Below are 27,315 nucleotides of genomic sequence, written 5' to 3' on the forward strand. Positions count from 1 at the left end.
AAGCCTCACTTTGACTCCTAGAAATGAATTCCATTTCCCCACTTCCCCTCATCAGCAAAAACAAAACACAGCTCAAACAGGTCAATTGCTTTCCTACTGGCTCTAAATTATGCTAATCACTGGGTCTGGTCACTAGAGCACTCAATCAACAACACGGCCAAGAATGGAATGAACAAAGGTTCAAGAAATTACCAGTTCGTAAAAACACAAGCATTTTGGTTTTGTTGACAATACATCAGGTCTTTGTTTGTAATGAATTTAGTTGGCACTAATTGATTACAGAGCGATGTATGAATGAGCCCACTGTGCGTATGAAGATTTTACATGCTTGTGAGCAAAGACAGAAACTTTAGTGGGAAACAAATGAGCACAAGGCATTTACGGTTTTCGTGCAGGCTTGGCCACTGGCAGAGCAACCTGGGCACTTTGCCTGATCTCTGAGTCTTTCTCCTAACCTGTGAAGGAAATACCTAGGTCCACTTCTCCTCTAGGAAGAAACTCTGTCAAACCAAGTGATCACCTTCAAACTCCATCTCCCTAACTTACCGAGAGACAATATTCTAAGGGCACATCAACACAGTTTGATAAATGACCCAGTTCTATGCAAACAGTTTAAAAGTGGAATTATCACTCCACGACAGCTACCCTACATCATTAGCCTCTTGTATCCTGTAGATAATTAAAGCCCTTATTTTTACAATCTATACCAGCTTCTGTGGGCCACAATAATTTCAGATCATTCTCAAGTGTTTCTTAATCCCAACACCAGAATGGAAGGAACACGGCTCTACTTACAGTTACGAATGTTATTCCAGTCGGTTTTTGAGAAAAAAGGATGGCAGCAAAGGCCTTCGAACTTCAGTCTCTCTTTCTGGCCACACAACAAACTTTGAATCAGATCCACTAATTCACTGCTAACTTTGGGGTCATCTGGAAACTTCAAAAAACGCTATTCCAAAAAATAAAATAATTATTTCTTTAGCAAATTCAGCTTCCCATGTCCCAAAGTTAAGAAAGTATTACTCACATATTTTTTTTTCTTTCTCTAAAGAAGGAAGTTCTGTGCCCTCGTCACTTTGGACCAAAGGCATGCTCCCAAAATAAAGGGCCTGCTCACATCAGTAGGCCTAGTTCCTTTGCAAGGGTTCAATATTGTTCACCACCTGACCCCTGCTCCTCTCCCATTTCATCTAGCTGCACTCCCCCTCTCGCTCTTTGCTGTCCAACAACAATGAGCTATTTAGGGCTTCCAGAACAAATCACACTGTTCTGTCCGCCTAGAACACCCTCCCTAACCTGAGCCCTTCTTCCCTGCCTACCTCTCGCTCCCTATTACTGCCCCCCCCCCGCCCGTGTCCTCCCTCTGTACTCTGCTTTTGCACACACACAATGCATCCTGATTTCTGTGTGATGATGAAGAAGACAGAGAGATCATCTCCTTCTTGCTCATCACTGGAAACCTGGTACAGGTACCTAACAATGCCTAGTGCAATCCACTCATTGCTAAATGGACGGATTAAAATGAAGAAAATAAATCAGCCCCAAGAATCATCTAAGGGGAAACTTTAACTTAAGAGGAGACTCAAGAATAACAAATTACATATGTATGTATTAAGCATATAAAATATTTATTATAAATATAAAAATATGTATTAAGTATTTCAGAAAGATACAAATTGGGTAAGATACAAAAACCTATGAAATGGTTTTTTTTCCTTTTGGCTGAAACTAAAACATATATATTTATAAGAAACAGGCTTAATAAAATGGAAAGTCAGTTATTAGAAAACAGTTTTAAATTCTACTTCATATATATTACTATATTTCTAATTCATGTCCTCTATCAGACTGGATAGCTATTAGTACTAAGAAGCAGTGTACTGCATAATATCAAGAGCATGGACTGCAAATCCAGACTGCCTGCGTTATTTTGGGCAAGTTACTTAACTACTCTTGAGTTTTGGTTTCCTCATCTGTTAAATGAAAATAGTAATACCTTCCTCCCAGGGTTATCAGAATTTGCCAAGTTAATAAACTACATTTCATCAATTCTAAGACTCGCATTTATTCATACTTAGCAGTACTGAAATCAAAATGCATTTATAATCAATCAACTGTCATAGATTAATTGGCAACAGGTTTTCTTCTGTAATAATGACATAGGCTTACAATTAATTACTGGTGACTGAAAGCCAATAAAATATAATTAATAAAGTATTTAGAACAGCTTTTGGCACAAAATAACTGCTATATAAGTATGTGCTATTATTATTGACAGTACTGCTGGTCTATACATGACAAAGGTTTATTCCACAATTTTTAAATGACATTTCTCAATATCACTTCAAAATCTACTAATAGCTCTTTACCTGGAAATTCATGATGTTATTAAAGGTTCTGGCTGATGTTCCCTCAGTGAATGGGGACCTTCCATAAACCATCTCATAAGCAATAACCCCCACGGACCACCAGTCGCAGTCTAGGCTGTAGACACCTTTTCCGTCCCCGTTCGTCACTGTCAGCACCTCCGGAGCCATGTAATCTGGGGTCCCAATCGGGAGTTTGGCACTCACCTGGAAACATAAATAAAATGAACACAACAGACCCTCAGTTATCCTCAGACAGGCTGCAAACAGCCACCGTTCCGACGCCAGCTGATTTGCCACTGATTACTACTCTCCCAGGCACTTAAACCTGTCAGGAGGTGCACTGTCAGAAAATGCAAATGATTCACTAATTTTTTTAAAAAGCACAGAATATAATCCTAAGGCAAAGAGTCGTTGATGATATACATACCCTTTGGGTACAGTACAATGAGAGCAGAACATATACCTGACATGGAAGACATCTTTCCTGGTACACGTTACTGATATGATAGGGCTTCTTTCAGTCATGAAACAGCAAACTGAGAGTGAGTCCTAAAGATGAATCTGTATGATCCACCTAAAAACTAGCCACTAGCTGGCAACAAATATTACAAACGTGTTATATCTCAAGGTTAACTATCTGGGATCAACATTCTGACTCTGACACATCCACAGGGCAAGACATGAAAACGTGCCCCAGAGGTCAAACGTTAATGAGTTCATTTTCCTCGCCCCCAGTCCTGTTCCGTGGTTCCCTCCCCACCAGGGCCCTTGAATCCAACAGCACCCAAGCACCTGACCTTGGCAGAGAAAGAATAGGACAGCGTAGGATGTCTTTTTATAAAGCTAAATGTATTCCATTTAAAGAACTGCCCTGTCCTTCTTTTCCGAGAATTTGTCCTTCTGATTGTTTTGGTGTTTAAATGTCCTTTGTTTCTTGAAATGAGGCTCATGACAGACATAGGTTTTCTGCCCTTCGCCCCCACCCCTTCCAAGGCAGTGCGCTGGCAACGCTTTTGGTCTTCAAAATTGTTTTCAAGTTTTCTCAGCCACGAAATTTGAAGTCTAAGGATCACCCCCTTCCCTCCCCCCCACCACACAACAGAGACAGCCCGATGTTAACCATGTGCCCTGTGTTGACCAGGCGGCCCACGACCCTCCGGCTAGAAAGGCCCCTCTCGCATCAGCAGCCACAGGGCACAAAGGAACTCTCTCCTCGTTCACGGGTGTTAAGTGCCCCGAGGAAGCCAAGAGGTTTTGTGGGTAAGGCCATGTGCCTTTAATGCCGGGCTTCATATCAAGAAAGTAAATTTGCTTTGCTTTGGGGATTGAGAGGAAATCGAATGTTCGAGAGGGGGCTAGGAGGTCTCCCTTCCCCAGTGAAGACGGCCCAGGCTCCCTCAGCCTGTAACCTTAACTCTGTCCATTCTTCTGTCCAGAGACCCACTGTGATAGGAGACAGACTCCTTCTCCCTACTCCCTCTCTTTTTACCACCTGCCTAGGGCCCGCCATAGGTTTTCCCAACCTGTAAACCCAGAAAACAGTGTGATGCTGCTATTCTTGACACTGCTGCTGTGGGCAACAGGATGCCCACTGTGGGTACCCACTTGGGAGAGCTAGATGGCCACGCCCCCTGAGAAAGCCTCAGGTCTATGCTGATGGACGGAGGTGAAGAGAAAGGAGAAACTATGCATAGGACACCCTTGGCTTGAGGAGCTGAAAGTAGCTTACGTCAAGGGGAAGCCTTGACGCTGGGCAGGCTGAGCCCAGACTTCTGTCTTGTAAAGTGTGTGAAAATGTTGATGAGTTAACACAGGGTTAGGATTAAACTGCAGGGTTTGGGGGGTGGAGCGGGTGGGAAAGAAACTTAATAATGACAGTAAGAAATAGCTCTTAAATATCAAAGTAGGAAAAGAAACAGTGTAATACCTTAATTTAACTAGGTATTGCTAATGTCACTGTATCGTTGATTAAATGCTCACTTACCCTTTATACTTGATTACCTTGCAGAAGCATTAATACACAATTTTCAAATACACATCATTTGCACACTGTTGGGTTTTATTTTCTCATCACACTAGGCTATTTGAAACTATTCAGTTCTCCCTGTTTGTAGCTCACTTGACTTGGTTACTTGTTCACAACCAAAGAGTTGAAAGGAATTTTGCTATCAGCATGACCCAGAAAAAGCTATAAATTGTCAATGCCTCATTTTCAAACTCATGGTTAGACTTATCAAAGACAGTCAGATAACTCCCCAACTAAGTCTTGCCCATAAGAGGTATGTGATCATATACATTTGTATATCATTGTTTTGTCAAATTTTCTATATTTTAAAGAAAAATACTCTCCAGCTTTCTTTTCCTACATCTCCTACTATAGTAATTAATAGGAATTGACAAAGACTTTTAATGACTAGTAACTTTCCATTAGCTGGCGATCTCCAAGCACATTAAACCTGTTCAAGCCCTGGCTGGTGTGGCTCAGTGGATTGAGTGCTGGCCTGAGAACCAAAGGGTTGCAGGTTTGACTCCCAGTCAGGGCACATGCCTGGGTTGTGGGCCAGGTCCCCAGTAGGGGTCACATGAGAGGCAACCACACACTGATGTTTTTCTCCCTCTTTTTCTCCCTCCTTCCCCTCTGTCTAAAATAAATAAATAAAATATTTTTTCAAAAAAAAAACCTGTTCAACATGTAACCTCACATATCCCAATACGGATTTTGCAAGATGTTTTCATCTCCTCTGGGGGTGACTCAAGCCAGCTGATCTGGGAGAAATATTAGGGGAATCCAGCCTTCCTGACTGGCCCCAGTTTCATGAACGTTAGTTCATTTTCACTATATTGGCAGGGAAGAAAATACACCAGTTCAGGAGGAAACATAAATGACTAGGAGGCAGAAGGATCAGTCATATTTAGAGAGAGAGAGAGAGTGTTTTAAAAGAAAGAAAGGAAAGGACTAACCTAACAGATTCTTTTCCATGCAGAAAGCAGATGAGAAGGTTAAGACACCACTGTCTTCCTCTTTCCAAGCCCCTCCCCATAAAATGCTTAAACACAAAATTGCTTCAACCTCTATTTCCCCATGTAGCCGCCCAGGGCACACACCTCTGCAGAGGCAGGGGGTAAGAAACTCTACATTGTTCCACTTGTGGAAAAGAAGTAAAATCTTTTCACTCCTACATAAATCTCAAAAAGGGCTATCTCCTGTGGGTTTCCAACTGCTAAAAGGGGCTGATTTATAACCTTTATTTATAACCTTCTTGCAGTTGTTTTCCTGAGAGCTTAAAAGGAGACAGGTTGGAAATGTTAGCTCTTTACCATTCTTTGAGATTCTAATAAGGTGAAGTGGGTTACCTAAGTCACATAGCACACTGATGACCCATCTCAGCTCAACACCCAAAGTTATTAGTAAACACAGGCAGTGTGGTCCACCTGTGTCTACTAACAAAAACACTCCAAAGCAATATTCTGACTAAGAAGCTTGAAATAAAGACAATGGGAGATGGAAAACACAGCAAACTAAAGATTCATAAATATCCAAAATACACAGATAATATTTGAGAGTGGTAGGGCAAATGGTTAATTGATTTGGGGTGAGTAACTTACAATAATTTCGATCAATGTGGATTCAATTTTATATAGTATAATTTGAGTACAAAAAACATTGAGAACCTACTTTAGGCCTATAAAACATTCCAGTTAAAGGAAACACATTTTAAACCTACCACCATTGATGAAAAATACCAAAAAAACACACCATAATTCTATATCCAAACTTAATCTTGGTTGCAGATTCTTGGTCTTCTATAATAAAAGGGTTTTTGCACTGAAAACAATGCTGAAAATCCCTTCTCTATTGAGAATTTACATTCTCAGCCCTAAGGGCAGAAAGTTCTGGAGAAATTATTCCGTCTCCAAGAAGAGAGGAGGCGCAATACTCTCGAGTGTACAGAACTGAGTACCGCGTCTCCTTGATGAAAATAATCAGGGGTTAAGATCGTGGAGCTGCAAATCAGACTGAGTGCCTCTGGGAGGCTGCCTGCCCGGAGTGAAGGCTGTACAATTAGGAGCAGTGAAAAGGGCAGTCTGAAGCACTGAAAGACAGAAATCAGGAGTGGAAAAGAGTCCCGTCTCTCCACAAAGGGCTCTGAAGGGAGTGACTCCAGATGCAGAGATAAGGCCTCAGCTTAATTCCCCCGGCAGAGACTTTGGATCCTAACCTAGCATTTCAAGTAGGTTTTCCTACAGCAAATCCATTATTGCTAGCTCTCATTGCCTAGATTTCTGATGCTTCTCAATCCACTGCAGTGGTTCTCAAACAGAGGTGATTTTGCCACCCAGGGGCCATCTGGCAATGTCTGGAGACATTCTGGGTTGTCACAACTGGAGGGGAAGGTGCCACTGGCATCTACCTAGTGGACAGAGGCCAGGGATGCAGATTAAACAGCCTGGAACACGCAGGACAGTCCCATAACAAAATGTCAGTGGTGCTGACTATGTACCTGTGATTCCATTTATTTCTAGATGCATGAATTTTTAAAGTCATGAATGCAGTGTAAAAGTTTCTTAATCCTCAGTTGTAAACTTGTTTTACTTAATATTTTTTCTGGGCTTTATTCCACCATAAATGCAATATCTAACTTTTCATGCCTGTTTCTAAACTGTACATGATTTTTTTTAATGCTTTGGTTCTATAATCTAATTCTTAATATAATGATCAAGGCAATAGATTATATACAACATAATATGAAATAATACACACCTTTCCTCCCAGGAAGTTGAGGGGAAAAAAAGGTAATTTTACATATTGCCCTTTACACAAACGATTTAATTCTCACAGCTGGGGCCTTTTGAAGAGCAGCTTCTCTAAACTCTTAATTTGTGCATTTTTACTAGAATCAGTATTTTCTAGAGAAAGAATAAAAAGCCAAATTCATAAGGACTTGTCTAGGTCACCAAGTGGTTCAGCTGTGAAATTACTCTTAAAATCTAACTTGGTTTTCTCTTAGACCTACCATTTTTGCATAATTGACTTCCATATTCAGTTTAATATGTATAAACTTTAGTAGGAGATTTTTTAAAAATATATATATATTTTTTTTCACTTTGTCATCTTTTCCCTAAAGTATTCTCACTTTTGATCACAATAGCTACCCTTATGCCTTACTACTTGGCACATGGAATACATTTTAATTTTTACCATAGCTCCAGGACCTAGAATTGACATTTTGAACACCTGGTCCTTAATGCTTAAGGAAGGATATCTAGTTCAAATTCTCTGATGATTAATTAAATTTTGCTGCATAGAAAACAGAGGATTTGAGATGAAGTTACATGTCCTCAAAAGATTTTAAGGTGAAAAAACATAATGTAACAGAAAACAATCTATACTAGGCACGGAAAATGAAGGGAAAAACAAACTAAGCATTTGCCTTTCTTTTAACCAAACTATAAGAATGTTCCAGCCCTGGCTGGCGTAGCTCAGTGGATTGAGCACGGGCTGGGAACCCAAGTGTCCCAGGTTCAATTCCCAGCTAGGGTACATTCCTGGGTTGCAGGCCATAACCCCCAGCAACCGCACATTGATGTTTCTCTCCCTCTCTCTCCCTCTCCCTCTCTCTCTCTCTCTCTCCCCCGCCCCCCGCTCCCTAAAAATAAATAAATAAAATGTTAAAAAAAAAAAAAAAAAGAATGTTCCTAAAAATGTCTGGTAGGGTATAAACAGGTATGATAACAGAAAAAGGTGCCAAGGTCGAGCAAGTCTGAAAACAGCCCTGTGTCCCCATCCCCACTCAGCCCCCTGGAGAAGTCTGCCCTGTGTCCCCATCCCCACTCAGCCCCCTGGAGAAGTCAGCCCTGTGTCCCCATCCCCACTCAGCCCCCTGGAGAAGTAACTGCATATCCCGCCAGACGAAGGCTCCAAAATGTCACTCAGCTTTATCCCAGCATTTCCCACACTCAGGAGGATCACAGATCACTATCTTACTGCATTTTGTTACCATCTTATTTGCGTTCATTTTCGCAGCTGATCCAAAATCCACGAGCTTGATGTGTCCCGTTCGATCAATGAGAATGTTCTCGGGCTTGAGGTCTCTGTACGGAAATCAGGGCGTGAATTAGGGTTGTCTTCTCCGTGCCTATCAGCAAGCACTCCCTAACCTGGGATACTGATTCAGCCAAGAACCTCAGTGCCTATATTCTGCTATACAGACCTCCCTGTAGATGGATATAAGTAACAAGCACACAATTTGCAAAACAAATGGAAGAAGAGGAGGAGGATTCCTGTGATTCCTGCTCTAACCATCACTCCATTTCCACAACATTCTCAGACATACATAAAACATCATATGAGTGAGGACGCAGACACACTTCCTGAAGGAGGATTTTGCAGAACACATTTGTAAATTACTGACAGGTGAGGTCAGAAGTACAGCTCCATGGTGTTCTCTTCCTACACGGCACGTCAGCTCCTTCTGCAAATCACGTCGTTTTTCTACCGTATAGCCCAAAGAGCCCACCTAAGAGTTTCTGGTCTTATTAACTATGTTTACAGATCTTCCCAGCAAACTTGAGAATGTTATCATTCTAAATCTATCTTACTGTTGAAGGGGTAAGCTGAAATGTCTGCCATTTTGGAGAACTTAGTTTCAGCCAGTTCTAGATAAGGCTGGCTAAAAATTGGATGAAGTGTTATTTTGATGCCGAAACCATTCGTCCATTTATCCTATTGTTGGACCTCTTAGGTGATACAGATAAATCTTCAGTATACTACCAGGAAGTCTCACTTACCGGTGTACATATCCCATCTGATGAACGCTGTGAACAGCCAAAATCAGTTCAGCTAGGTAAAACTGAATCATATTTTCATCTAATTGGTCCTCATATCTATTCAAAAGTGACAGCAAGTCCCCTCCAGGCTGATATTCCATGACCTGTAGAGAATGCCAAAGTTATTAATTCCTCATACACCTCCAAAAAGGAAATGTCTCAATTAGCTCCTCAAATCCTACCTGACGTGTTATAATTACAATGTTTCCACAAAGTAATGAAGATGGGTGAGACATACTGTAAGTCATGAAGAAAGAGGTCCCTGCCCTAAGGAAATTATATCCATTCCCCAAGGGAATCAACATAATGAAAGACTAGTACCAGACACCATGCACAATGTTTGCATGGCAAGCTTGAACAGTTGAATTAAATCCACCCACTCACACACCCACACACCCACCCACACTGACACCCTAGACATTCCCTAGGATTAGGTACACAGACTAGATGGAAACTCCTAGAGGGCAACGAACCCTCTCGTACCCTATTTCATTGCCCTCAGCACCCAGCAGAATACGGGAGGCATGCAGTACATGTGACGCAATCTCTGCCTTTGACAGTCAGTCACTGTAGAAGGCAATCTGACTGTATTAAACACTTAAATGTGAATATATATTGTCTGGCCTCATAATTCCACTTCCGACTATTTATTTTACAGGAACTTTTAATAGTTTGTACACAAACAGATAAACAGATTCACCGCAGCACTGTTTGTAACACAGAAGAAAAAACCTGGAAATCACCCAAATATCCATCATTAAGAAACTGTGAAAATATGATACATCTAAACAATGGGACAAACGCAGATATTAAAAACGAATGGAGTCAATATCTATTCATACTGCCAGGGAACGCTGCCCATGATAACATAAAGTGACATCACATCACAGGCAGGATAAAACACAACCCTTTATTATGATTAAAAAAAACCAAATCGTTACATTTGTTAGTATATACGTACATAGGGAAAAAAATTAGAAGCAGAAGCAGAATGTTTGATTAGCAAAAAATTTCCTCCACACCGGGGAACCCTCGAAATGCACAGCCTGGCACCAAGGTCCTCCGCGAGGTTCATGTCCTTTCACTCTGGGATGTGCTTTCCATCCATCCTCCTCCAAACTCCTCTCTGATTTTAGTCCAGAAGTAGAAGAAGGCTCTAGTCAAGTCGAACAAGGAACGTCTTGTACACATCCCCAGAGGCCCTGGCCTAGTCTAGTAGGGAACTGCCTGGCACCAAGCCAACCCCACACCAGAGACCGACCCCCACTGAAGGAACTGCAACTTGCCCGTCCCCCAGGAGGGCTCCACAAGACCTGCGAGCCCCCCCCCCCCACTCACATGGCACCTTACACATAGCAGATACTCAAGCAGATACTGGACTGAGCAAATGAAACCTTACTCTTCTTACAATTTCAAGAGTAAGGTTCCATTTGCACTGCCATTGCTGAAAAAATATTTGATTTATGAACTGATAAGAGCATCAACACTTAGAAAGGGAGGCAGCTTAAATGTAGACTTCATTTCCCCCAAACTCGTAGCAGACATGAGCTGCTCGTCCCCATGCCGGAGGAGCCACCCAGCAGCCTGCAGCGCACCCACTCATCCCAGCCTGGTTCTCCACGGGCCCTGGGTATGTGGGTGAATGCTAACTTCTACGTCTGTTTTAAATATATATCGCCATTAAAAAGGTCTTAAACATCCCCCCAATATTCACCGATAATAACAGAAGCACTCACACTTTTAGAACGGAAATGTCTTAAAATAAGAACAATGCATATTTATGACGACACATTACAGTTATAAATGTTCTAGGCTGGCTCTCTTAAAGATGTGAAGTACAGAACAAGCTTTTAAGTTTAAGGATGAGAAAATCAAATATATAACAGCCGCTGGCAACCTTTGAGAACTCACAAACTGACCACTATTTACTACTTAACAGCTGCTTCTGAAGATTCTATGTGCAATTACCAGTAAAAATAAGAACCATCTCTTAGAAAGGCAAAAACATATGCATGCTGTTCAAAAAACAAAATACAATTTTCTGAGCTGGAAATCCCCACCAAACTAGATTAGTCTTTTCTATGAGTCAAACAACCTTTTTATTTCTCCAGAACCAGGACTGATTGAGAAGACAAGCAGCAAAAATTACAACAGCTGCTCGGCAGCATGCTCCACTACATGAGGCCAAAATAGACATATGAAATGACAAACCTCTAAATAGACCAGGTCCTTATCAAAGAAGCTAATCAAACTTGACCCACCAACATGATTCCAGATTACCATTCAAAAAATTCCAGCTGTGCACCATTAGGAGAACTCAGCTTAAACAGTTATTGATTAGATTTGGCTATCCCAAGATGTTACCCGTGTCCTAAAGCTATCCTACTGGGGTACAGGCACTCATCCTGGTACGAACGGAGCCCATGGGGAAGACAGCTTGCGTGTAGCTGGCCCAAGCTGAATCATTTTGCTGTCGAGCTTAGAGACACTGTACAATAAAGAACTAGGACTCGGGCACTTTCAGAAAACACTTTTGGGCTTTTAAAAATGGTACCAAATCAAGAGGCTCCAAAAGCATCATCGAAAGTCACAAATGGATTGCTTCTTGGCCCTTTGGTTAAGGTCAAGTGTAAAAGTCACAAATTGCCCTGGCCGGCATGGCTCAGTTCATTGGGAATCCGTCCCACAAACCGAAAGGTCGCCAGCTCAATTCCCAGTCAGGGCAGGCACATGCCTCGGTTTCAGGTTTGGTCCCCGTACCAACTGATGTTTCTCTCTCACATTGATGTTTCTCTCCCTCTTCTCCCTCCCTTCCCCTTTCACTAAAATAAAAAAATAAAAATATTTTTTTAAGAGTCACAAACTAAGAGTCTTTCAGACCAGCATCAACAGAACACTATGAACAAATTAAGGCCAAGGTCACCACCCAGGCTGTGCCAGACTGATCACTTACAGCATCTGGTTTTACTACTCAGTGATGCCCAGGGAGGTGCTGATCCCCACAGAACGTGGTTTCTAACTAAGTAGACCAGGAAGTCCTCTAGAGCAGGGCATCTCGAACCTGCCTGCCCAGCAGAACACTTCGGGAAGCACTATTTTAAAATAGATAAAACACATTCACCCAAATAAGTATCTGAGTGCCTACTCTGTGCCAGGCACTGTTCTGGATATTAGGAAAACAGCTGCCTTCACAGAACTGGAATTCTAATGGAATGAAAAACAAAACTATTTTAACGTAAGCAGTATGGAAGGGTAAAGATGCCTCCTTCCTATCCTAACCATCCAGGGACCAACTCAGACTTCATGGATCAAGTTCCATGGGTGGGGCCCAGGAATCTGCATTTTCAGGAGCTACCAGGGTGATTCTGATGCTGCCAGCACAGCACTGTATTGAGGTTTCAAAGCCAACATGGCTCCCTACTCCAATTGAAAAGTTTCTATAGAAAAGGTGCCCTTGTATGAAACCTGGCCTTAATATAGCCATCACTTCCGGTGCTTCTTTTTTTCCCAGTAATGACCTGGAGCCTTTGTGCAAATCAAGACAAGATCACTGACAACCAACAGCTGGAAAGTAATCAGTCCATCAGCACTGAAGCAACAATCACCCATCTTTGCAAGGACGGGAGATGTCCCTGCACATACTGAACAGCTGTAGGTCACCCAAAAGGCACCAAGTGATCGCCAAGGCATGGTGATCAAAGGCCAGGGAAGCGGGACGAGGAAAAAGAGCCCGACAGTGAAAGCCCTCAACAGTGTGACAACACTGCGGATGACAGAGAAAGCACAGCAGCTGACAGACAAGCCTGGCTTAGAGCTATAATGGACTTGCTCTTTTAAAGAAAAGACATTCAGGCCAACAGAGACAGACCCTTGTGATGGCAGCAGCTGCAGATGCTAATTAAAGGGCAAGTCGTACATGCTTCTCTGTTGGTGTTTGCGTCTATATCCCCAAGTACTGGGATGGCAATTCCCATCCGCTGTGTTGCATTTGAAACCAAGGGTGTATGTACGTGTGTGCACACATATGCACATGCATATACCTATATACCTGCATGCACATGTATGCATATGTGAGGGTGTATGAATATTTCATAGTTCTTTAGGACTCGATTCCTATTTGCCTAGGGTGTCATTAGGAGCACGCTGTGCTGGCCATCGCCCAGCAGTGCTGTCCTTGAAATGCCTGCACCATAATCAGCATGACTGAAAGTGCCACGAAAACATGATGATGCTACTGGCTTCACTCTGCTCTGCCCAGCTCCTGGTCTTCGGCATGGGAGAGGAAGGAAGGGATCCTCTGAGCAAAGCGGTCCCTGGCAGAGACCCTACAGTATTGCTCTCGAAGGGCAAGAAGACCAAGAGAAAAAGAGAGGAGGCCTTTTATTTCAGAAACTATGAATCCCTGCCTGATTCATCCATGAATTCAAAAAATTCCTCATGGAACACTGAATCACCCCTAGTCGTGGCCAGAAACAGATGGCACACTCAACCTAGGTAACTGGGGGCATGAATTAACGAAGGGGCTATTTACAAAGCTGTGGGCAAGGTTACAGGAAATAAACATGGGATGGTGAAGCACCCCGTGGCTACTTAACAGCAGGGGAGTTGAGTAGGTACCATTCCTTGGCCTAAAAGATCCAGAAAAAGGCTCTCAGAATCTCAGATGTGTACACAATTACTAAAGTAGTAAAAGGAAGACACAGTAACCAGAAATTAAATAGAGCTATAACCATAGCTTTGGGACCATGGCTCTCAAAGTGGGGTCCACCGGCAGCAGCCTCACCTGGGGACTGGTTCCAAATGCAAATTATTGGGCCCCACCCCAGACCTACTAAATCAGAAACTCACTGATTGTACCAGGCAAACTGGGACAAGGTAAGGAATGGTGATGCCTAAGACGATAAAACTCCAAATTTACTCACTTGAAAAACGCCTCAAAAGACCAGGACACAAAACTGTTTCAAAGGCACAGAGAACTCAAGGAACCCCCTAAGGCAGTATCATACTTCGAAATCGAATTGGGGTCCATAAGAGGTATTAATATCTCATTCCGCCAATGAGAATATTGACGCTGAACAGGCCAAGGACTCCAGAAAGACCAAACAAGAAGAGCAGTGAAACAGAGCCTATATTCTGAGTAACAGCTTCCTTCCGATGGGCAGCCATCTTCCAAATCCTGGCTTCTGATCAGCAGCACACGAGCACGCTGGCGAGTTTTGAGACAAGCCTGAAAACGGGATAATCTTCCCCTGTGAGATCAAAACAGCACATGTCTCGCTGTCAAAACTATCATAAGCTGTCACACTTCACTAAAATAAACAATGAAGTTGTGTTTGTGTTCATTAACTCTCTCCAGACTCCTAACAACAGCACGGGCTGGTGCTCATACAGGTCACAGGGTCACTGCCTAGAAAGAGCCCACCTCTAAATTGCTCCCACAGAGGGAGATGCTACACCATCCACAACATTGCATGGCTGCACTGTTAAAAGTGAGACAGGAAATATAAAGAACTAACTCCAAGCAGGACAGTGGAAACAGGGTTACGTTACAAGTGGTTTTGGAGGCTACAACGTAACGTAATGAACGAATGTAATGCACGTATGGGAGGTGGATCTAGGGAATGTGGCTTCCGACCCACTCTGTTTTAATCTCTGTGGCAGACTACATAATGTGTTCCCGAATCCATTTTTCCCTTCTTCCATAGTAGTAAGAATTCTCGCTGGATATAGGCCACGCAGCCTGACAGTACAGATGCGTTGTCATGTGATAAAGTTCTGGTCAGCAAAATGTTGGAGGAAATGATTTGTCCCTCTTCCATATCATTGGTGTAAAAGAAATGTGCTTACTCTGCCTTTCTGCTCTTTTCTCCTACCAGCCAGGGGCAACGAAGGCATGAAATAGCTCAAGTTCAAGCACATCAAAGAATACAGCACCTTAAGGGATAGAGGTAGCCACAAGATGGAAGAAAACTGGGTGCCTGAATTATTATTATATATACCAGAGCTGCTCCACCTGTAATGGACTGTATTTTGGGGTCTTTTCATTACAGTAGCTTAGCCTATACCTTAACTACTACACCCTTATGTGCGACTGGGGAAAGGCACATAGGGAATCAACAGAGGGAAGCTGATGTCAGGCCACACAAGGGAGAGAAGAGTCCCAGGTCAGCGACGGGCTTAGAGCTAGAGCGGCCTGAGGAGATCCGCGGTATGAGAAACATCCATGCACAGCCCGCAAGATTTCAGAATTTCACAAAGAATTTAGATATAACGATGTGACAAGTGGTGAGTTGCAAAACAATGTTTCCTTTGTAAAACTCAGTTCCTTTGTGGAGGACGCTGATGAAGGCATCTGTTACACAGAATTGAGCAGATTTCATCATGAACCAGATTTAAAAGCGCTGTTTCCATGGGCCGCCTGCCAGGATGCAGGACTAGCCTTGTTATATGGAACCAGACGTTACGACGGACTTGCTACAATTTTCTGTATACCAGAAGATGGTAAGCCACATTCATTAGCACGTAACTACAAATGAGAAATCTTTAACCATCAAAATTCCGAAGGACTCAAGTTCCATTTCCTAGCATTGCACTTCAAGTTTTAAGAATCACACTGTGTCTATCTTGAATCACATACTTTAGAGAACAAAACTCACACTGCTAACACATGATTTCCATAGCACAAGATGTAAACCAAAGTCCTGTGAAAGCAATCATGCATTTGTCCAAAAATATTTCTGAAGAATTTACTTGGGGAAGCTCTGCTGGAAGCAAAGGAAACACAATCCCTCCCATCACGGAGGGAACGAACGGCCTAGTGACGGAGACCAGCACCCACTCAGGAAGAGGAAGTGCAGGGTGCAATGAGTCCAGCAGAGGGTCCTGGAAGAGTTTCTAAAAGAAGTGACATCTGGTCCAAGCCCAGAAGTTGAAATCAGAGCAAGCCAGAGAAACACGAGGGAACAGCCTAGAGAAAGGTCAGAGGCAAGTTCAAAGAACCAAAGGAAGTCTGGGCTAAATGTGAGGTGAAAGGAGCGAAATGGTAAGCAATAGGCGAAAGGCACATTCAACAAAAGGTCATGTGAACCACATGAAAGGGTCTGGCTGGCCTCCACCCACAGGGCAGCAAGGAGTCTTGAAGGATTTTAACAGCAGGATGACTTCTGCACTGTGTAGAAGGCGTGGGGGAAGGGCAAGACAGATGGCAGGGAGAACACTGAGGAGGTTACTGCAGCAATGCAGACGAAAGACGGCGGCCTGAACTCACACAAGCAGGGCTGGAGAATTCAGACAGCTTTGAGAAACATATCAGAGGAGGAATCCGATAAATTTTTCATTAATATAAAATGTATCCTCATTAAACTGCATTTGCATTACCAGTTAATGTTCAACTGGCAGCAAACTGTGATGTGCATGTTTCCCCAAACCTCAAAGGTCTGATGATCTGTAAGTGGTCAACAGGCACAAAGGAATCTCAGTACCGTACAATGCCAAAACAGATCTACGGCCCCCTGATCTTGCGGCAGAATGCGTTTCCAGATTCAGAAATGTTCAGATTTCAGAAAGGTAAAACGGTGCACACACTTTATATCATGTAACACCCCAGGGTAAGTCCTGAGATACTACCCTGTAATAAAATACATTCATAATTTTGCAGCAAAATGGATGAACAGTCGCACTACAGGAAATTAATAAGAGAGTTTAGGTCAGGTTGTGCTAGAGATCAAGTTAGGATTTGCTGCCAAATAAGTAACAAAAGAACTTGAGGTTATTCTGGGTATTTCAGAATTGCAGATAAAGGACGGTGGATCTGTAATCACATCTTAATTCCTATGCTAAGTTTGGATTTTTATATGGAAACTGCACCCTTAGCAAGCATTTTACTTCCAAGTACCAAAGCACTTGAGAAAACAATGCAGACAAGGAGATAATTACGAGATCCCATCAGTGACACCCAATTGAGCTACTAAAGGGCACAACAATGTCGTTGCAGCCAGGTACCAATGTGCTGAGGCCGCCAGAACTCCAGAAGGCGGCTGTTTTGCCATCACATCTATCTTGCAAGATGGCGGGTAGATAACCTGACAAAGTCCAAAGAGAAGGCCCACAGCTAAAAGACCGAAAAAGGGAAGCCCCTCACAGCCAGGAGCTATCCTACCAGAAGAACGGCAGGTATTCCCAATCTGTGAGATATTTCAGGAAGAAATTCCAAGCAGAAGTCCACGCCAGTTAAATCCACAATTAAAAACAAAGGGATAAGCAAAAAACAAACAGAAAGCCCTCGCAGACACAGACAACGGTATGGTGACTACCAGAGGGGCAGGAGGGTGGGGAAAGGGAGAAGAGAGTAAAGAAGGGATAAGTGGTGATGGAAGGAGACTTGACTTGCGGTGGTGAGCACACAACATACAGACGATGCATTGATAGGATCGTGCACCTGAAACCTATGTAACTTTATTAACCAATGTCACCCCAACAAATTCCATTTTAAAAAGGGAGGGTCCTTACCACTGTGACAAAGCCAATTGGCAGGAAAATGGTGACAACAAGAGTTTTAAATTCTCAAAATGCCCAAATATTCCCCTCCTGAAGATGTGCTTTGACAACTGTTGAGCCACGAAAAAAAAAACAAAAACCAAAACCACTATAGGCAACACAAAAAGAAAACTACCCGTGAGTATCACTCCTAGAATTTGTCATCACCGCTACCAAAACTGACCTTGACAGTGGACAGTTCCAGAGTACCTCAACGATGTGTACTTTTAAAGAAGAAGCTGCGTGGGACTGGATATCAAGAAGGGGAGCTCTTCAACCCAGAGGAAAAGCAATGTGAACTTACAAAGCAAGACAAAGCAAACCAGAAAACTGTGGACTCCAAACTTTCGCCAAAAATCGGAGCCCGTCCTGGCTGCAGCACTACCTGCATGGCCTTGCAAACAAAGCTTATCCTCACAAGCTGGTCTTCTAAATCATTGGCAGAGTTCTAATTAAAATATCTCCAACAACAATAACAAACAAACCAACCTCTGCAGTGTCTAGGGAATTTCTTTCCTGAGGACTAATTAAGAAGCCTGTTAATAAACCCGAACATAAGGAACTCGGGAAGATGCAGACGCCACAAGGCGAATGTCGCATTAGCAGCAAATACCCCAGAATATCAGTGAAAACTGAAAACACACCGAGGTCACTTGTGAAGGTCGGGGCTCTATGCCCCAAGTCTCAAGGAAGAAAAGCTTCCCGGACGATATTCAGGGAAAGGAAGCTTCAGACTGCAAACACCACGGGTGTGGCTGGTGCAAGGCCAGTCTCCCAACATATTTCTTTGGGAATGTCTTTGCCTAAAAGGCCGGGTGGACTCGGGAGAAATTTCTCTACCAGCGCAGGTTCTCAATCAATATAAAACCAAAGCAAATAAACCGTCCATTCCAGGTCAGAAATAAAGGCAGGAGAGTCCCCCCACATATGTCTGGTGAAATTTCAAAATAAATAGGAGTCCATCTCTTCCTTACATAAGCCTCTGCAAGTTTAATTGTCTTGTTTTAAGGGCTGAATCAGGGACAAAAAATTGTTTCTAGGACACGTTTCGTTTTGTTTGTTTGTTTTTACTTTAGGAATCTAACCCCCAAGAACTTTAGGTCCCAAAATGAATTTCTACATGTTATGTTACATGTGCATCAGAATACCTATAGGACCATTCAAAAGAATGAGGCAGACCTGTATGTACTGACGTGGAGAGATATCCAGGACAAACCATTAAAAGGCAAAAAACAAGCTGAAGAGCAGAGCAGATAGTAATATACCATTTTCGTAAAATAAACTATATATGTTCTATAAATATAGACAGAAATAACTTTTTCCATGAGGCATAGTTAAGCATCAGAAAGAACACACATACCCATTAACATTCCATTAACATTTGTTTTACTAGGGAAATAAATTAGGAAGACAGAACATTTTTCCCTTTATTTCATACAGTTCTGCAGTAATTGCTTTTTCTTAATAACCATGAATTATCCCAACTTTTAAAAATTAAAAATTTTAATGATATTAACTAGACTTACTGACTTATTGTGATCTTTCACAATATATGCAAATATCAAAAAATTTTATTATGCATCTGAAATATAATATTATATGTCAATTATACTTCAATTTAAAAATTTAAAGCAAGATTCTATTAAAGATGCTATTAGACTAGTCCCAAATAAATGATTTCTCATTATTATCCTTTAAGTCATAGCTATAATACCCAACAATTAATAGGGCTGCTTCTAAATGGGCTAGCTCATAGGATAAGGAGAACAGGGAGGCAGCTGGCAGCCGGGAAAGCCACTGAATGAATGAGAGCCACCTCATGCACCACCTGAGCAAGAACCACATTCAACACCATGACTGTGATACCTGAGTATCAGAGCGCTGGACTAATTCCAAAGAAAGAAATGTAAAGACTCACCAGATAAAGGTTATTTTTGTCCTGAAAGGCATACTGTAATTGGGGGATCCAAGGACTTACGCTTCGAGATAATATGTTCCGTTCTTCCTCAAAAAATGAAACCTTGAGGAAAAAGAAACCTTTTAGACAATTATAATATGGAGAAGTAAATGTAAAGGAGGGGGAAGTGCCCTTTCCTCTCTCTTTAAGCCTGAACTGATGTCTCTAGTTAAAAAGAAAAAAAAATCACTTAGCCTAGCATTCCACGATTCTCATCCGTTCACCTACTTTGCTCACATTTTTTGCCAGACCTGTATATTATCTGCCCAATTACTTACCATTTTTCTTTAAAGTCAACTCACTCCCTTTCCCTCTAAGCATCTTTCTGTTTCTCTTCACCTTCCCCTCCTCAATAATTCAGTCTTAAAGCCCTTAGGTGAAGCAGATTAAGGTCAGCATCCATGACAGGCAGTAGGGAGAGAGCCAGGGTGGCCCAGAACAGGGTGCCAGGCCCACGTAGGGCGAGGACGGCTGCACGCATGTAGGGGCAGTCCACCTTTGGTATCGACAGCCCACAGGGGTGAAAAGGGAACCCGTGTGTAGGGATGGCCTGGGACAGAGCACCTGAGCACACCAAAGGGAGGGGGCAGCACCAAAGACAATAGATTAGATGCACGCAGATGTACAAAATAAGTTAAAATGCTAAGGATAGTGTCAGAGAAGAGAGTCACAAACATGGAAAGGGTGAAATTTAGCATGAATCCTGTGAAGTTGGTACTGGCGTGAACACATGGTTTTCAATATACAGAGATACAGAAATAGAGATGTAAATGTGTGGCGGGGGGAGGTGTATTATACACACCTGTCCCTGCATTTCCTAGCCCTGTCCACGGACAAGGGCCTGGGAACAGCGATGCCCCAACACCAGTAAGAACACTAGCACCCAGATCTTGGCCTCTAAATATAATTTTACACTAAAAGAACTGGTTGCAGGGCCGGAGCAAGGAAAGTAAAAGTGTAAGACCCTGAGAATCTTGGGCCAGAAAGCAAGCAGTGCTCAAAGATGGGAATATGGTAAAAAGACAAAAATCCAACCTGAAGAGAGTCTCATTAGCAAACTGGGAAACAATTTGAGTGTGAAAATATATACTAAATAACAGGCCCAGACTGGGTAGCTTGGTTGGTCCCAACACACCAAGGTTGCAGGTTTAAGCCCTGGTCAGGGCACATACGAGAATCGACCAATGAATGCATCAATAAGTGGAACAGCAAATTGATATTTCTCTCTCTTTATCTATCTCTCTCTAATTTAAAAAAAAAAAAGAAAAGAAAAGAAAAACAACCCTCCAGCCCATACCTCACAAGGGGTCATCTTGAGTCACTCACCAGGAGGCATACCTATTTGATTCTGCAGTATGGTACGTGGGATTACTTTGTTTTTACATGCACAATTTCCCATCTAAAATGGAAACATCACAAGGTCGGGGCTACATCTAATGCCTCTTCTTAAGGACCCAGAGACACTCCAAACACAGCAGGTGCTCGGTAAGTGCTTCCAGGTGAGAGATGGTGCATGGGTGTTGGGAGGCCGAGTGAGCATCTCCCACACCTCTCTTCCACGGGGCCTGCCACATCCTGCCATTCTTCCTTGCTGTGTAGTTGCCCACACTGCATTCCCACGTACCGGCTGCGTCCCTCTCGGACTCTAACAAGCAGCTTCCTGCCCTCCACTGCCTCTGTGTTGGAGGCCCCACAGAGTCACCGAAGTCCTCAGACTCTGATCCCAACCTCCTCCTTCCAAAAGCCTGAACGACCCGCAACGACCTCACAAGTTAAACTGCCATTCCAAAAACTGGTCCTTGGGGGGGAGAACGGTAAGTTACCATTTAACGGGTACAGAGTTTTTGTCTGGGACAATGTAGAAGTTCTAGAAACAGATTGTGGTTACACAACATTGTGAATGCACTAATACTAATGATAGTATCTTAAAAGTAGTTCAAATGATAAATTTGTGTTATGTATATTTTGCCACAATAAAAGGTTCTTGAGATTTCCTACCAATTACCCACATCCCACCCAAATGTCCTCATTTCTTCCATTCCCCAATCTATTCCCTAGTCTATTAGTCTATTCTAAATCACCAAACACACACACACACACACACACACACACACGCACGCATATAGCATTCTAGCACTCAAACCTCCAGAATGTCACACACGCCACATCCAGCACATTCTCATCACTTCTCTCCGCCTAGAACCTACGGCAGTGTAGAACTCTCCCTAACTGTCCGTGGCTCACCCACATCTCTCCTCACTCCATCATCTGAGAATTTGCTAACTGCTTCTGTGATGCTTTAGCTGTTTTATCTGGTAAGCACCTCGCTTTATATACTTGCCTTTTTCCTCTGCTTTCCAAGTTTGTTTTTTAATTGATCTTAGAGAGGGGGGAAAAGAGAGAGGAGAGTGAGGGAGAGTAGAGAGACATCAATTTATTGTTCCACTTATTCATGCATTCATTGGTTGATTCTTGTATGGGCCCCAACCAGAGATCAAACCCCCAACCTTGATGTATCGGGACCGCACTCTCATCAACTGAGCTACCCAGGCAGGGCTCCAAGGTTGTTTTTAAACCCTGAAACTAACAGCCACAGAGCTACAATTCCTTATGCAGGCTTCCCACGGAGCCGGGTACATTATCAGACACGTGAATGTGTACTAGAATGCCTGTAACTAATAAATTACTCTCTGAACTCCAAGGCTGATGGCCGTCTCTCTAGAAACACAGCAAATGAATCAATATGTCTGAAGCATCGGTCTCATTTAAAAGAAAGAAAAATACTGCAACCTTAAAGATAACTTCCTACTTGTTCTCAAATAAGCAACTCCCTAGCCACATAAGAATTTTATTTAGTTTCTTTTTTTTTCTTTTTTATTGAAATTTATTGGGGTGACGCTGGTTAAGAAAATTATACAGGTTTCAGGTGCACAATCCTATTTAATTTCTTCAAAGACCTGTTTTAAAATCAAATATCCATGCCCACAGCACAAACACATAAAATGTGTACAAAAGAAAACGCTGACTCACCCCACAATATGCATATCCCTAAACCCCCAGCTGATAGTCACAAAAGATCTTAAACTGATTAATTAAAAGGCCAAGTCAGTTCTGAATACAACACAACTATAAAAACAGGACAAAGAAATCAAGGGGAGCTTGTTAGCCTTCAAAATGAGTCAGTATCGGTTCAAGAAAAAGAGCTAAGGACGTGAGAGACCTCTCTGCCCATGCCACCATAACTAACTACAGGGTCACAGAGGAAAATGGGTTTGATCCCAGATGTCAGTTCAGCAAACTGTCTCTGCAGGGAACAGGGCAGTACCGAGAGGGAAAGGGCGTGATGCCAGAATGCTCCTACCTGCTCCTGGGCCAACAAGGCCTTCTTCTTCATGACTTTCATAGCATAGACGTCCCCGGTGGCTCTCTCTCTTACCACGTGCACTTCAGCAAAGTGTCCACAGCCTACCAGGCTCCTGACTTCAAAGTCCTTTGCAGAAGGCTGGAGCTCCTGCAACTCAGCGATGGTGTCGGAATCTGCAAATCATGGAAGAATTACTCCCAGGTAAATAAAGAGCCTTCGATATCTGAATCTTTGTGAAAGCCAAAAAAAGAAAAAAAGTGTTCTTATGTCTTCCCTCACTGTCAAAAGACATTTAGTCACTTTCTAATCATCACGAATAATTATAAAATCGGCACAAAAGTGTTTTTATATGTTCAAATTAAGGGCTTCCGAAATTCCAAAGCACAGTTTCCATGGCAGCTATAATTTGCATCCTGTAGACTTAGAAAATAGAAGAATACAAATCATGCTTCTCTTCCTCATCTCGGAAGGCTGCAGGGCAGTGTGTGGTCAAAGATGCTTGTCCTCACTTAGACCAGTTCACAATGGGACGTAAGCAACACGATTCCCACCTCAGTGTTGGAGCTGGTTTCCAGATCATTCCACGCTGACCACACGTGCTCTGCTCAGTTTTCTCTCAGTAGCCCATGTTACCTCCCCTGCATTGTCAGTAATAGTAATGCCTGCCTTGCCTTAACACGTGGCAGGGCTGCCAAAAAAAAAAAAGTAAAATAAAAACGAAGAAACCCTCAGCCCAAGGAGCCGAGCGGAGGCTGACATTTGCTCTGCAGAGTTGACATGTCACGGATCTGGAAGGGTTTGCAGCTGTCTTTTTCTTGGCATACAGTCTCATTCATTCTCCTAGTGCAATCTTTTTTTTTTAATTGAATGTATTGGAGTGACACTGGCTAACAAAATTATACAGGTTTCAGGCGCACAATTCTACAACACATCATCTGTATGCTGTTCTGTGAGTTCACCACCCCAAGTACTCAGTCTCCGTCCAGTACCGTGTATCCCTCTACACCACCCTCTACCTCCCCCTGCATCCCCCCCCGTGCTGGTGCAATCTTTCCATCGGCGTCTTGGTTTGCTTGGGCTGCTATAACACCATAGATGAGGTGATTGAACTACAGGCATTTATTTCTCATCATGCTGAAGGCTGGGAAATCCAAGATCAAGAGGCTAGCAGATTCAGTTCCCGGCGAGGGCCTACGTCCAGGCTTACACATGGCTGGCTACTTCCTCATGGTGTCCTCGCATGGTAAAGAGAAAGGGAGCTCTGGTCTCTCTTCCTGTTCTTGTGAGGACACTAATCCCATCTTGGAAGCCCCATCCTCATGATCTCATCTAAATCCAAGTACCTCCCAAAGGCCCCACCTCCAAATACCATCCCACTGAGGGTCAGAGCCTCGGCACGTTAATTTGGGAGGGACACGTTCAGTCGGAGATCTTCAATGTGTGAAGTGTGGTCTAAATGAATGGACGGCAGATTTGGAACCAAACTTACACTTTTTAACACTCTTAAGAACACTAGGCTGGAGCATCACTGAATGTGCAACAACTCCAATGACCATCACTGATGGAGGGGAGCAGCTGTAACTGACTGAAAAATTAATTCAGTTCTGCACGTGATGGGGAAACCGCACCGTATACAGGGGTTACGCTCCAAAAGAAGACAAGAAGAGTATATGACCAAAATTACCCGGGAGAATCCCTCAGAAAGGTGCCTTGAAGACTGAGAGGCTGTCTTGCAATCCCAAAGTTACTCTGGAGTCCTCCAGGCACTGAAAAGGACCACCACTTCCACAGGCTGGCCACCAGATAAAGTCGGAAGCTACATTTCCCGAGTTACATTCAACTCAGTAAGTTGTTCAGACAATGACAGGGACTGAGTCCAACAAAGGGAAGAGCCATTTCACACCCACAGTCATACAGTGGCATATTGATGAATTAGCCAATGCAACTGTAATTGTTATCACACACCCCCTTCCTTGTCTCACGGGGGGAATTCCATTCATTTGGATCAAAGGCACAGATGCCGAGCTCTGTTACACTGAGTGCCTTTCCGCCCACAGACCCACCTCTCACGTTAGCCAGTCATCCTGCAAACACCTTCCTTCGGTCACTTGGGGAACCAGGCAAGAGTGGTGGGTAGATCCCCATGAATTCATCATGACCACTGTAAAAACCAAATCTAGAGCACCCACACAGAGAATTCCATGCAGAAGCAAAACTGAAAGCTGAACAGTATTTTCCTGTTAACCTGACATCGCAGCGCCAAGCCCCATCTTTCTTCCCTGTCCCTTTCCAAGTTCCTTTCAGATCAAGCATTTGAGTTCTGAATTGTAATTCCGCAAACATGCTGGCCTGCAACTCCCTGGGTGGAACCTGATTTTATTATTGCTCCCACTCGAGGCTAATTTCTCTTGATTCTCTGTTAGGCCTTGGGCCCCCAATTTGCTCACAGCATTTGTCCAACTTATTAGCTTTGGGTCTGTCACTGCCAACCACCAGATATCTCAATCACACAAGTAGACGAATTGCTTACAGGCAAAGCGATCATGGTAGTCTCAGAACTCTGAGAAACCGTTCCAAATCTCACTGTCTTTTTCCAGATGCTTTGGGTTATTCAGGTCAACAGGTGAGATCCTAAACTCAAGTCTATAACTATTTAAAAAATAATAATAACCCTTTACAATTTCTCTCTAAATCAGCAGCTTCCGTGACTCCAACACCACATCACCCTTCATCCCTGCACGAGGTTGTAGCATTTAAGAGCCCACTGAGGTGGAGATAAAGACCCAAGGCACTGGAATGAAAAGCACTCAGAGAATGACCTTGTCAGATACACGTTTGCACCCAGAGGGCAAAAGCCAACACTGCTGAATCCAACGCTTCCTTTATAAGACTCAGTAATCCAACAGTTCAACTTCGACGACTCGGCGCTTCACAGAAACACTGGCACATGTGCTCAGAAAAGATACATATGAAAATGTGATGAGCACGCTTCTACCAGAAAAATAATCAGAAACAACCTAAAGGTTCATCAGTGGGAAAGTCCCCCACCTAAAAGAATATCAGGCCCATGTTTAAGAGAATGAGGTAGAGCTCAACCTCCACTAGAACACGTAATTTTTGGGGTCTGTTTTAATCACTATTATAAAATCAATACCTAAAAGGGAACCTGGCACACAGCGAGTGTTCCAGAAATATTTGCTGAGTAAACATATTGCTAAGTGAGCAAAGCTAGTGACAAAACATTACACACATTTGTAAACAATAATGTAAACTGGGCTGCTTCCGAATGGGGCTGGAGCAGTCAGGCCAGAGCAACTGCCTGGCACCACTCCTGTCTCAGATCTTCAGAATGTCACAAAGGGCAAAATAACCCTTGGACTGTGCATAAGCAACCTTGTGTCTCAAAGAACTGTTTGCCAAAACAAAACAAAAAAAAAAAGAACAGAAAAGCCATTATTATGACTGATGACTACTGAACCGAAAATTTAAAGCATTATTTAGAATTAGTATCACTGTGTTATATTACCTGCACCAATCGAAAAGCCTTCCTTTTATTGATGCAATTGCTCCCCTTCCCTTTCTCATAAGCACTCCTTGCCTTTGTCTTCTAAACGGAACACAGTTTGGGCTTTGCCTGCACCAGTGATTCCCGAATAATTATTCTTATTGATCTCAAATAAATGCTTATATCTCAATTTCTAACTTAACACATATCCATCTTGTGCCAAATTAAACAAGAGGAATGTGAGAACACGCATGGAAAGGGCTGACAGATGCTGGAGCTAACTGAATGGTACATGGGAATTCATAATACTACCTTCCTTACCCTTCAATATGTTTGAAAACTATCATAATAAATACTTTCTATAGACCAAAGAAATTGCAATGCTATGCACCAAACTATTAATAGTGGTTATCTCAGGCAAGTAAGACTTGGAGGTATTTTTCTCTCTGATCTTTTATATTTAATTTTGTATTATGTTTACAGTTAGGAAAAAGAACTTCAAGTTATAATTTGCCCACAAGCATTAAAATTGTAAGCATACAGAAACTCTTACCTTATGGTAAATGTAGATGCAAGAGGGTAGAATTTCAGCTATCAAAACACCAAGAAAGGCCTGACTTTGAGAGTTATGAACACTTTTCTATGTGTGTTTTAATAGTATTCTTGTTATTTTTTTACACAAATTATGAGACACTGTGCTTAAGGTTTAGCCACTTACTTTGTTTACTTAGCATTAGAGTCAGTCAACCGATATTAA

At 42.7% G+C, this 27,315-nt stretch overlaps 1 protein-coding gene across 15 annotated transcripts in view; it reads right to left on the reverse strand.

Annotated features, from left to right (window-relative positions):
- CIT (citron rho-interacting serine/threonine kinase) overlaps positions 1-27,315 on the reverse strand; it is a 142,585-nt gene that overhangs the window by 107,775 nt on the left and 7,495 nt on the right. For 14 of the 15 annotated variants that reach the window (XM_028527119.2, XM_036014609.1, XM_028527115.2 and 11 more), the window contains exons 4-9: positions 23,051-23,226; positions 19,651-19,752; positions 9,159-9,301; positions 8,369-8,462; positions 2,370-2,573; positions 796-949 (exon numbers count right to left, since the gene is read on the reverse strand). In XM_028527119.2, coding sequence (XP_028382920.2) covers positions 796-949; positions 2,370-2,573; positions 8,369-8,462; positions 9,159-9,301; positions 19,651-19,752; positions 23,051-23,226 — 873 coding nt within the window. Of the gene's footprint in view, positions 1-795; positions 950-2,369; positions 2,574-8,368; positions 8,463-9,158; positions 9,302-19,650; positions 19,753-23,050; positions 23,227-27,315 lie in introns of those variants that run through there. The other variant, XM_036014610.1, reaches the window with a different exon arrangement.

The sequence above is a fragment of the Phyllostomus discolor genome, chromosome 13 (assembly GCF_004126475.2).
Source record: "Phyllostomus discolor isolate MPI-MPIP mPhyDis1 chromosome 13, mPhyDis1.pri.v3, whole genome shotgun sequence".
Classification (NCBI taxonomy): domain Eukaryota; kingdom Metazoa; phylum Chordata; class Mammalia; order Chiroptera; family Phyllostomidae; genus Phyllostomus; species Phyllostomus discolor.